The 13,212-nt window shown below is 44.4% G+C and overlaps 1 protein-coding gene across 2 annotated transcripts in view; it reads right to left on the bottom strand.

Annotated features, from left to right (window-relative positions):
• Positions 1 to 10,372: 10,372 nt before the first annotated feature.
• Positions 10,373 to 13,212, bottom strand: part of OMA1 (OMA1 zinc metallopeptidase) — an 89,145-nt gene continuing 86,305 nt past the window's right edge. For both annotated transcript variants that reach the window (XM_004699636.2, XM_045291952.1), the window contains one exon: positions 10,373 to 10,813. In XM_004699636.2, coding sequence (XP_004699693.1) covers positions 10,601 to 10,813 — 213 coding nt within the window. In that variant the 3' untranslated portion in view covers positions 10,373 to 10,600. The remainder of the gene's footprint in view (positions 10,814 to 13,212) is intronic.

Below are 13,212 nucleotides of genomic sequence, written 5' to 3'. Positions count from 1 at the left end.
GAGGTATCTATAGCAATCAAGGTGAATCAGAATGATCTCCACTGAACCTTCTTATTCACACCCATCACTCTTTCTAAAGCAGCATTTGTGATTAATCCCACTCTAGGCCTAAAGCGGTCCCAAGCGCTCCCAAGGCACTTGATAAAGAAGTTCTCTGATTTATAGCAAGCACCATTATTGAGCGGTGGCAGGGAGAGGTCATTGGGGGATTCGTCTTGCTGGAAACTCTGTCCACTGGAGCCATTTCTCCTGTTCTCCTGGATAAGAGCTCAATTTATGTCAAAATCGATGGATGGGTTCCTTTTGTTGTGGTGGTTCCTTTGGTAGGGTAGGAGGACAGGAATCGGATAACTTTTTGGAATAAAAGTAATATTTGATATTTAACAAGCCTTCCTCCAGTCTTTTCTATTTTTAATTAATCATTTTATTGGGGGGCTCTTACAAACCTTATAACAAGCCATCGTTCAATAGCACGAAGCACACTTGTGCATATGTTGCCGTCAACATTTCCTTTCTCCAGTTTTGATCCGGCGTTCTTCTTCACAGAGCCCAGCTACTCAAAGGAATAGAGATTAAGTAAGTGTGCTAAGAGGTCGCAGTGCTCACGTACACCTTCCCTGGATGTTAAACCAGGCAGTCTTCCCTTGCTCTGCCCACACAGCTGACTCTTGATCCATCTACAGGTTGTGCATGAAGACAGCAAAGTGTTCTCCACACAGCTGCATGCCTTGTCACAGTCAATAAAACAAAGGAGACATTTTCCTGATATTCTTGGCTTTCCACCAAGATATATGTGACATCAGCAATATCCCTTGTTCCACATCTTCTTCTGAATCAGTTCCCTGTCAATTTAAAGCTACAACTGTTATTCGATGATTTTCAGCATAAATTTACTTGCATGTGCTATCAATGATTTTGTTCTATAATTCTCACATTCTGTTTGGTTATCTTTCTTTGTAATGGGTACAAACAGGCGTCTCTTCCAGTCAGTTGGCCAAGTAGCTGTCTTGTAAATATCTTGGCCTAGATGAACGAGCACTCATTACCCTGAGATGTCTCTATTGACATTTTCTCAATTCCTTCAGTCTTGGTTTCCACTAACGCCTTCAGTGTACCTTGGACCACTTCTTTCAATACCAGAGGTTCTTGACCACATGCCATCTTCTGGAAAAGTTGGATGGCAGCCCGTTCTTGGTAGGATGGTGACTCTGTGTGTTCCTGCCCGTTTCTTGTTGCTCCCACCATTGGTCAAGGTTTTGCACATAAAATCCTTCAATATTCCAACTGAGGCTTAATTTTTTTCTAGTTATTTCACCTTGAGGTATGAGTGTGTTCTTCTTTTTGGCTTTGTAACCCTAGGACTCTGTATATTTCATTCCAATAGTTTGCTTTATGTCCTCGAGCTGCCGTTTGAAATTTTCTATTCAGCTTATACTTCATCATGTCTTCTTTTTGCTTTATTGCTCTAAGATCAAGTGCAAATTCCAGTCTCTTCTGACATCCAATTTGATCTTTGCCTTCTTTCCTGTTTTTTTTTAATGACCTTCATTTGATTCATGTATGAAGTTCTTAATGTTGTCCCATACCCCATCATGTCCAGTGTTATTATCACTCCATGCATCAAATCTGTTCTTGAAATTCAGGTGAGATAGACTCAAGGTCATACGTTGGTTCTTGTGCACTTGTTTTAATTTTCTACAACTTCCATTGGAACTTACAAATGTACAATTGATTATATTTTCCTTTGACACACCCAGGCCTCTTTCTGGCTGCTAAGATTAGGCATGTCCATCATCTTTTCTCACTGACTCTTCATCTTGTAGTGTATTTTATTCTGCTTGGTTATGGTCTTATGTATAGTTGATGTTTATATTGTTGGAAAAAGGTATGTGCAATGAAGAAGTCATTGGTCTTGCAAAATTCTATCATACAAATTCCAGCTTTGTTTCTATCAAGGGCATATTTTCCGATTGATATCTCTTCCTCTTTGCTTTGAACTTTCACATTCCAAATGATTTACCAACGGGTTCACTGTCCTAAGGACTGCTTTAAGTATTTTCTAAAAAACAAAACAAAACCCTACATACTGCAAGTTAGTTTACTATTTTGAACACTGCTGTTGCAGAGATGAACATTGAGAACGAGTAAGGAATGTAAATCTGTGATCTCTACATTGAGTGGCTTACCCAGCCACCGACCTTAGAAAGAACCCTGATTACTGGTGCCATTTTAACAACCAGTTTACCGAACTCCGCAAAAAGTTAAATATTGGTTCTGCCAAACGGATGCAGACCAGCTGAATCCCACCACTGAAGATTCCCCTTCATAAGTCACGGAGGTGCTAGCAGAATGCACCAGTGCTGTTGGCACATTCGAAACAGTTCAGGGAGAGCAATTTCATCAGTAAAAAGCAGAGAAACCAGGGTAGGCAATGCCTGATTATTAATTTGCTTTTGAGTAACCCGTAAAAGAATTGCTGAATAAAATATTTTTATATTTGTCTCTAGGAGTTCTCTGCTTTACCAAATGGATATTTTAATTAATACAAAGCCTAGCAAAAATTCAATCTGCTCTCAAGTTGTGATTACAAACTTTTCCTTATAAATTATCACCATAAGCTGGCAGGAGAAGAGAAGAGGGACACAGTGGCCGCACATGCTGGAGCCATGCAGCTATCCTTAGAAACTCACCACACGCTCCTGGGGATTCCACAGCACAGGGACTACTGACCGCCTGATGGGAGAGGAGGTAGTCTGGGAAAGTGTAGTAATTTGTGTAAAACATAGGTTCCCAAATTTATTTGGCCTTTTACATCCTTTTCAGAAAAAAAAATTACTTAGCACCCTCCACACCAATTAAAAACATTTATACTATAGCGCATAATCCAGGATAAAGTACAAGTACCTGCTTTTGAAATTCCCTGGGTCCCTTCAGTGCTCTGCCCCCAGGGAACAGAAGGAATTGCCCACTTTGGGAAACACTGGCCTAAGATTTACCAGATTGGAAAGACATTTTGCCACATCACACTGCATTGTCATGCATTAAAACCAACTAACCTGTTAAAGGGGACCCTTGAGGGGACAGTGGGTTCATGGTTTGAGCCCCTGAGCTACTCCAAGGGAGGAAGATGATGCTTTCTGCTACTGTGAAGTGTAACAACTTTGAAAACAGGCAGGAGTAGTTCTACTCTGACCAACAATGTTGCTCTGAGTCTGAATTAATTCAATGGCAGTGGGTTTTTGTTTAACCAGCTAAAGAGCTAACCCACAACACATAATGTCTCTTTAAAAAAAAGTCCCCTGTCCCAACTACACTGACCCCCACCCTCCCCAGAAGAATGTACTCCAGAGAGCAGCACTGAAGAGTGGCAGGTCTGCCCAGATCACAGGAGAGCAAACTAAAAGAGAGAAAGAGAGACACGGACAGACAGACAGAGAGATAGAGAACAGCATCCTGGCCCACCAAGTTTCAAGGACAACATTCCAGACAACAATGTGTCCAGAGTCACACACACACATACACACACACACACACACACACACATAACAGGAAGGGAGCTCAACCGAGCAGCAAAGGGGGGATGACCAGATGTGAGCTCATAGTTTGAGCTCCGCCCCAGTCAGACTCAGAGAGCTTATTTGGGAGGTGATCTTGTGAGACCCAAAGGAGGGAGTGGAGAAGGTGAGACAAAACCAGCCAAAGCAAACACTCTGCCATGAGTTGATTCTGACTCATAGAGACACTGCAGGACAGAGTAGAACTGCCCCCTTTGAGTTTCTGTGATGGGAACCGGTAGCCTCATCTTTCTCTGAAGCAAGTGGTGGGTTGAGCAACTGAGCTTGCCACGCCACCAGCGCTCCTTGAAGGTGAGGCAGGGAAGGAACAAAAGCATTCACAGGTGGACTAAATGAGCCACCGGGGCTCAGTCCCTCCAAGGACTTACAGAGGCACTGTGGCACACAGCCCAGAAGCACCCCCAGGAGAAGGTGGAAGTTGGGGCACATGTGCAAGGGACAGTCCTATGAGCCCCCGTTTCCTTCTCTGGAAGTGGGAGAAAATAACCCACTGAGTTGCTGGAAGGAATAAAAGAATAGGGAGGCGGTAAAATCTCCCCCTTCCTAGGGCTCAGCAAACATCCAGTCTCCTCCTTCCAACCCATCATCTGGAGGATGCAGTGGTCATCCCAGTTACATACTGGCCCTCCTTCTTCTGGCTCAAGTCTTCAGAAGACAGAAATTATGAAAATACGGAATTCTCACTAAATGAGGACCATATGTGGGATTCTGTATATAATTAGGTCATCACACACACACACACACACACAACCCCAAACCCAACTCGGGACACCTGAATCTATTCCATCTCACAGTGACCCCATTGTTATAGCTTCCAACGCTATAAAATCTTTACAAGAGCAGATAACTGCATCTTTTGCCCTTGAAGTGGCTGGTGTGTTTGAACCGCCAACGTTTCAGCGAGCTGTCCAACGTTTAGCAGACAGCACCACCCACCGGGGCTCCTTGCACACACACTCATGCCTCAAACCAAACTGTGCTCCAGACGAGTCCCCACTTTGTCACATGTGAGTGAACGTGTCCATCAATTCTGGGTTGTATCCAATCGGGCAAATCACTTGCCTTTTTGATGTGAGCATCAACCTGGGTACGGCATCTGGGATGTTGAACAAAGCACATTCGTGTTACTTTACTTAAAGCTCATAATAATCCCTGGAAATAGGCAGGGCAAATGTTGTTGTTTATTTCCTCAGTGAAAAAATAAAGACCTGTGATGTTGCCCTACATTAACACCAGAGGAGAGTCATTGTGGAAAAAATTTAAATCGGTATTATTTGTTTCTGTGAAAAATCATCTTACTTTTAAAAATACACATTTCTATCAATCGAATCCTTACATAGAGCATTATCATCTCTCGTCTTTGAGAATGATTGTTTGATAGATGGCTCAAAATTAACAAATGTTGGCTTTCCTTTGATATTCTTAAACAAGAAAATAAAAGCAAACCTGCTTTTAAACCAGTGCTGCCCAAGACGATGCCCCAGCCCCTTGGGGTCTGTGAAGAGGGCCTTGGGAACTCACCAACAATGCTGAGTCTTTCAAAGACCCTAACTAAAACTTTCATATTTCCTCTCATGCACTAAGGCCACCCGGACTAATTAAAATCACAAATTTCTTTCCTTTTTGGCTGGAATTTTGATCATCACATGAGGACCAGAGGCCCTGATTGGCCTGTGATGATGTCATAGAGCTTCTGAGACTGGAAACAGGATTCTGCTGCTTGAGGGAGGGCCTGGGGATTCCGAGCCGAGCGGCCAGCTCAGGTACCGCTCATGGAGGGGAAAGACTGTCCAGCCCAAGACAGAAAGGGTTCGATGGAGAGAGTCCTTGCACACAGTCGGGGAGTGGGAAAGGGGGCCATGGTGGTGTGACTGCTGGGAACTGCTGGCCGACCTTCGAGGGGTGTTGGGTTTCTGCCGGGTTAGGGGGGGAGGTGTAAGGAGTGGTGGTGATAGTTTTCTTTCCAGCGATGAAGTTAAGACATGGTTCTTTACCACAGACTAATGAACTCTCTTGTTATTTTCGTTCTTTGTCAAACAGTCGATCCGGCCCACAGGGACCTGTGTGCGCAGAGTGGAGCTGCTCCACAGGGCTCGCCTGGCTGTGGCCTTTCAGGGCCGTGTCCCCAGGCCTGTCTTCTGAGGCACCTCCTGGTGGGTTGGAACCACCAACCTTTCAGCCAGTCGTTCAATATTTAACCGTTTGCTTGACCCACAAGAGCGCACAGGTGCCATCCTATACCCAGGTGGAGAGAACGTCTCTGGAGTGCTTAACAGGAATTTCATTATTCCTAGGGATGGACGTTCTTTAGATAGCTACCTGTAACCCCTGCCATGGAGCTCCAGGCAATGCTTTTCCAGAAAGGAAAAGAGGGCAATGGCTGCTTCTGCTATTCACCAACGCAATAAGCATTTATGGCTCTCACTCCCATCCGGGTGGCTTCAAACACACCGACTGCTGAGAGGGTGCAACTAGAGGGTGTGCCAATAGTTGTGAGGGAGTTACTCCTCCCACCTGGATGCGGATGAAGGAACTTTTACTCCGGCAGTGTTAGCTGCCACCTTACTATCACTGGGGAAGAAGGAAGTCCGGGGTAAGAAACGAGAGGGAAGCAGAGACACGGCTCTGATGATGTCATGATCCTCTGGATTGAATTACACATCCTTCTGGGCTTCTCTTCTAAGTGCAAGGGCAATAAATTCTCTTCAGAGTGTGAGTTTTTATTCGCAGCAGCCAAACAATCTTAATAAATTCACTATATAATCTTGACACTTGCATGCAGCATATTGACAGAGGTTCGGGCAGTATTCAAAAGAGGACGCAGAACAAGGAATCTCGTTGCTAACGTCAGATGGATCTTGGTTCAAAACAGAGAATACTAGAAAGATGCTTGTGTTTTATTGATAATGCCTAGGCGTTGAACTGTGCGGATCCTAACGAACTGTGAACAACCTTAAGAATGGGAATTCATTGTGCTCATTGGGAATGTTACATGGATCAAGAGGCAGTTGTGCAAACAGAACAAGGGACTACCTCACGGTTTAAAAACAGGAAAGGTGTGCGTCAGGGTTGTATTCTCTCACTATACTTACATTCTGAGCAAATCATCAGAGAAAGTGGATTTATGAAGAAGAATGTGACATTAGGATTGGAGGAAGCTTTATTAATCTGTGATATAAAGATGACACAACCTTGCTTGCTGAAAGTGAGGAGGACTTGAAGCCCTTGCTGATGAAGATAAAAGATTGCAGTCTTCAGTATGATTACAAGTCAATGTGAAGAAGACCAAAATCCTCCCAACTGAACCCAGAGCTAACATCATGACGAGGAGAAAAGGTTAAAGTCGTTAAGGATTTTATCTTGTTTGACTCCACAAGCAATCCCCATGGAAGCTGCAGTCAAGCGATCAAAAGACATATTATAGTGGGTATATCTGCTGCCCAAGACCTCTTTAGAGTATTGAAAGCAAGGATGTTGCTTTGATAGCCAAGGCGCACCTGACCCAAGCCATGGTATTTTCAATTGTCTCATATGTATGTGTAAGTTGGATGTTAACTAAGGACTGAAGAGTCGAAGCATTTGAATTGTGGTTCAGGAGAAGACTATTACTGCTACAAAGACAAACTTACGTATGACTCTCTAGAGGCAAGGACAGAGAGCCCTCATCTAACATACTTTCGACATGTGGTCAGGAGAGCCCAGTCCCTGCTTCCTAACAGAGGGGCAGTGAGAAAGAGGAAGGTCCTCATGGAGGTGAACCGACACAGTGACCGCAACAACGGGCTCGAGTGTATGGGCATCTGTGAGGACTGCCCAGAAGCAGGCAGAGTTTCATTCTGTTTTGCATCGGGTTGCTATGGGGTCAAACCAACTCAATGGCACCGAACGCCAACAATAACTTGTCACCTTGGGCCATTTAAATCACCCCTCTAAACTGCAGTTCCTGGTCTATAACGTGGGGCCAACATGCTACCTGGCATATAGTCAGCTGCCATCGAGTCCATTCTGACTCATTAGTGACCCCGGAGAGGGTCTGTGAGGACGAAAATCTTCACAGGAGCAGAAAGCCCTGTCTTTCTCCCTTGGAGCTGTGGGCGAATTTGAACCACTAGCCCAATTCGTAACCCACCAGAGCGCCTCGCCTATTCCATATAGGTTCAATAATGCTTTAAAAATGCCCAGCACAATACTTGGCACAAGGTAAGCATTCAATAAATGGTAGCAATTTTTATTACATTTGGAGCCCTAGACATTGTGCTACATACTTTAAAAATATCATTTTAATCTTTTCTTAAACTGAGGTCAAATTTGGTACCAGTTTTACAAATGGAAACAAACGAGGGGTAGAGGACCTGAGTGGCTTGTCTGTGGTCTCACAGATAGGGAGAGAGACAGACGTTTCATCAGACACGAGCGTTTCTCCTCTTCACGTGCTGTCGTTTGGGCCTTTGACTAGATGACTGCTGTTGTACAGGATGTTGTGAAACAGTTGGGATACAGCAAAAGGGAGACAGCCCCGCACTTGTCAAGCTTAGTCAGGATACATACATACATACATACATACATACATACATACATACATTCTTGCGATGATCTAAATCAGTGGTTCCCAAAGTGGGGCAATAGGATGATCCAGGGGGTACTGCAAAAGCAGATAACATACACTTCACCCTGGATTATGGGAGGCAGTACAAAAAGTTTTTAATTATTTTTAATAGGGTGCTGATGATTTTTTTTTTGGTCTGAACAGGGGTGGCAGGTCAATTATGTTCAGGAACCTGTGATTCCAGATTATAAAACTCAAGCCAAACCACTGCTGTGGAGTTGATAGCAAGTACAGCAGACCTGCTCCATCTTTTTCCGGCTGAGCAGCTGGTGGAGTCCAACCACCCGCCCTTCTGTTATCAGCCCGGTGCTTAACCCACTGTGCTACCAGGGTCTAGATGATGAACGAGGTTAGGATGCATTCATGCCCATCTTTAGTACAACCACGTTCGTAACCCCAGAGCTAGCCAGCCAAAATCTAATCGCCCAGGAACCTACAGAACTGAGTAACATACATGCAGAGCAGTTGTTTCCATATCAAGATTTTCAGTATCTGCATACGTACCACTCTGGACCTGCCAACGGATTTGTAAAACCTTGAGCCGACATGTGACATTTCTGTTGCCTTTATTCGTTCTGTGGGTTAGGGATAAAAACCAGTAATGACAAGCCTTGGCTCCAAAACACTTTTCCATATACACTACATAGAATGTATAATATATTGTCCATATACTATCACTGCTCTGGCATGTCAACCTGCATATATTTTCTAGCAAGCCTGAACAACATGGTTCAATGTGACAATGGGATGGAAGACAATAGACTAGGGACTCGCTAGCAAATCAAGCAGTGTGTTTTGCTGTGGACACTGGGTGACATGGTCCAAGTGTCTTTACGATATTGAGTACCTCTTACAAAAGTCCACTCGCAGATGTAAAGGATGACCCTATGGAGAGTTCTTCTGAACCTCCACCTGACAACTGTCATGCACGCAGATCAAGAATAACACACCATCTATAGTAAACCCTGCAATACATACAAGGCGCAGAACTCATCTACTTAACAACTAGGTAACGACATGGTCTAAGGGGATGTAACAGTGTCCGGGCACATTGCAGACGAGATCTTGCAAGCACTCAAGTGCAGTCCACCCTGCCTCAGCTCAAGTTTTTGCGTGTGTTTTGATAGAAGGGTCCGAGAAGTGGTCTCTGGATTTATCATTCAGAAATGTGTCCTTGTATTGTAGCCATGTGTGAGGAAGCTCACCAGCAGCTGCCCAGTCTTTGTCCCCTGTCTTCTGATAGGCCAGTCTGAAGGTGCCAGACAATGGTGACAGACAGGCGGTGGCAAAGACCAACAGACCTGGTTTTGCTCTTTATAGCAGAGACCTCAGCTGAGTATATTATGTAACCTAAGACTCTCCTTGCAAAATGAGGTGGAAAAAACCCTACATCATAAAGTTGCAGAATAAATGACATCAATGTAGGGTCCAGCTCACAGTCGGAAAAGGTGGTTCCTTTCCTTTTGATCCTCTGAGAAAGTCGTTAACATACTGGCTTTAAGTGTCCATCTTAGGAGTATAACCTAAATATCTTTGGGTTACAAATAATGCTGTATGATTAATAGCTCACAGTAGTGCTTTCTGGGCATCCCTGGGAGTATGGCCTGTACTGTTTCTCTCATCTGCTTCCTCCTGCCCCTCTTCTGTTTCCCAAGATCAACACGGCAGCACCTAGCCCTGCCTCTCTGGTGGAGCTCTCAACAGGGTGGTTCCTTCCATGAGAACCCCTGAGATTTCCAAACTGCACAATGCCTTCCAGAAGCCAAGATGACGTTTGTGCTAAGACTCTACTGTAGCAGAACCACACTGTGTCAACGTGGAAATACTGCCCCCTGCTTTGTTTCTCACTGTGCGGTGTGGGTCACGAGCAGCACTACCTGTGCCTCCCTATGACAAAAGCTTCTTAGGCATCTACCTGCAGCCTCCCCGTCCCCCTCCCCAGCATCCAGGGGGAGGACTCAGGAATTCTCTAGCCCCAAGGTCCCCTTTCCACCTAATCCCACACAAGGCAAACCAATTCCTGTAGGCAGAGGCCTTCAGCCTGTCAGTTTCCCAGGTGATCATAACTACCTAGACTCAGAACCCAGTTTAGGCTCGACTGAGGCCCTCTCTACAATAGCAGTTACTGCACATTCTTATTTTTCATCCACTCGGGGGCTGCCTTCGAATCAAATGCAAGCATGAGACCGAGTAAAATGTATACTATACATTTATTCTGTGACATTTTCCTTATTGAAGAGATTTTAAAATACATCAATATTTCATGAAAAATACAAAGTATAAGAATTTAGATAATACCTGTAATATACATGATTTGACCCTGAATATGCTTTCTTTTTTCCATTTCAAACACCATTTTTTTTAAGTAACATAAAATGAAAATATTGCTTCAGAAACCCTGTGTCTTACAGAATTTCATTTAACTGCCAGTTCTCTTCTCAACTACGTATGTTAATGGTATTTGCTTCTGCTTTTGGGTGGGCAGAGCAGCCGGTTTCTGTCTCTTCACGGTGATGTTGAGGTCTTCTCGCTCCGACTCCTCCAGAAGATGCTTCATGGTGAGTCTGAATACTAACCGAGGGTCAGCCTCAGAAAGAGCTGGACAATTACAGGCGTCTCTGATTTTAAGAGCCTATAAAGAAAGAGCACAATACAATTAAAACAAACAAATGTCTTATAGTTGTGCCAGTACTTCCTAACATGCTCTGTGTAACGCAGCCACACATAAGAATATACTCTGTGGTTTTAAAATAAAAGGTACATTTCACAACACCTAAAAGGAACAAAAGAGAGACTCGGGTAAATGGTTGCGTACGTAGCTTCGTAATTCTTAGAGGTACTGCTATGAGAACAACGATCCGAATTAGCAAAGACCTGAAGGCTGAGATGGTTTTCAAGAAAAGGAAGGCAACACGAGACAGATACCTGCACGCACTAGAAGAAGGTACGCATAGGAACTGGGATGGTCTCAGGTGGAATTGATGCTAATCACCTAGAAGAATAAGCAAATCAAAACTATGATAATTTTTAACTCTAGGAAAAAAAACGCTGTATGGAAAGAAAGCGCCATTGCAGTATACACTACATGACTCAGCTGTGTCCGTGTTTTCAGTTGGAAAACAAGGAATCCTGTTTGATCTGTCTAAAATCACCACCTAACTTTCTTAAAGGGGGTGAGCTAAGTACAGGGGCAGTGAACTATTTAATATGGCTCTTCTAGTCAGTCTCTAACTCCCACCAAACGACCTTTGCCTGCATGGATTTGGTACGAAGGTAGGGCAGACACCGAGTAAAGCTGTGAGTAACTGCAACCAGAATTTTCCCTAGAGTGACATCCTGCTGTGTATGAAATGAGCCCTCTGAGAGGCAGGAAGAGAGAGATCATCACCAGCAAGAGTCAGGAGTGGAACACTTCCTCTGGACCCAATATTCCTGTGCAGTGACCCTCCTGCATCCAAAGAGCAGCAGCAGAACCATGAGCCAGAGCAAGCAACAGAGGGATGGACTCTCCCACCCATGGAACAGTTAAGATGGGTGTTTTTGTGCTGGCTTGCAGAGTGGGGTGCCTCTGGGCACTTAATAGGGGAAGCTGGCCTTGCTGACCTATGGAAGTGGAGGTGAGTGCCTTCGGGCTGCCACTGTACACTTAATTCAGGGATCTAGGTTTGCTGATCCACAGAGCTGGATCCGAATGCCTTCCGGTTGAAGCTTACAGTAGAGTAGTGTGGCCCTTTGGGCATTTATTAGCAGGCCTGAAACTCTGTAATCGGAGTCTAATGAGGGAGCCTAGTGGTGTAGCTGTAACAAGTTGGACTGCTAACCTTAGGTCAGCAGTTCAAAACCACCAGCTGTTTCTCCAAAGACAGGGCTTACATATTATATAAACTTTGTATTATGTCCTGAGCATTTCTCACTGGCATTACAGCTTGCTAACTTCCCTAAAAACCCTTCAATCATAAATTTTCTCTGTGTTTCTGTGTAGCCATTGCAATGGAGATTAGAACCCAAATAAGTAAAATAGAGAACACGAAGACATTGTACCAAGGACGTGTGTGCATGTGCTGGCTGTGATAGTGGTATAAGAGTGTCTGGTTCTCAGTGGAAAGCAGGTCATGCCCAAGACTGCACAGCTGGTAAGCAGTGATACCGTCACATCCTGCAGACAGAGAAAGAAACCTGGTAAAGAGCTGGAAACGGTGACCTCTGGGAGGTCAGGAAATGAAGTGGACGTTTTAAGACTAGTCTTAAAGATGAAAAGCAGCTGTCAGGAAGGCCTGCCTCCAGCTTTGCCCTCCTGCGAAGCTCTAGAGAAGCGGTCCTCAACCTGTGGTTGCGCCCCCTTTGGGGGGGCAAGCAACCCTCTCACAGGGGTCGCCTGATTCCTAACAGGCGCAAAATTCCAGTGATGAAGTAGCAATGAAAATAATGTTATGGCTGGGGGTCCCCACAACATGAGAACTGTATGAAAAGGGTGGTGGCATGAGGAAGGTTGAGAGCCACTGCCCTAGAGGGTTCCGAGACTCCAGGCCCTGCTGCCCGTGGCTGAGCCGCCCTGGTACCCACCCTCGGGCCACTTCCATTGCATTTCCCAATTGTTGGGCATTTCTTTGATTGGTTTTCACGTTGTGTTTTCTCCAGTTTTTAATAAATTACCCTATGAAAATCTTTGTCTAAAATACATGAATTTTTAACCTCTTTGGGCTTACTTGCCATAAAGCTTCTAAAATCAACTGGCCTAATCAAAGCATAAGAACAGATGCATGCTTTAATTACATAAAAACAGACTACTTTGCCTAAAAACATTTTATCAATTTATAACGCCACCAGCAACAGAGGCAAGCCAGAATTATTCACAATTAGGAGAATGTAAGATTCATCATTTTGATCTGACAACCATAGGATTTCAAAGCTCTGATTCGTTAGAAATGAAGCATCACCCAAAATGGACGGACAAGAAAACTGAGCCCCAGAGAGGCCCCTCGACTGACAAGAGGGCAAAATGCTGTCTCGGAAATCAAAAAGCTTCTATTA

Source organism: Echinops telfairi, unplaced genomic scaffold (genome assembly GCF_000313985.2).
Source record: "Echinops telfairi isolate 266 unplaced genomic scaffold, ASM31398v2 ScPeMD7_443;HRSCAF=831, whole genome shotgun sequence".
Classification (NCBI taxonomy): domain Eukaryota; kingdom Metazoa; phylum Chordata; class Mammalia; order Afrosoricida; family Tenrecidae; genus Echinops; species Echinops telfairi.
This window is presented reverse-complemented; position numbering and strand designations above follow the sequence as displayed.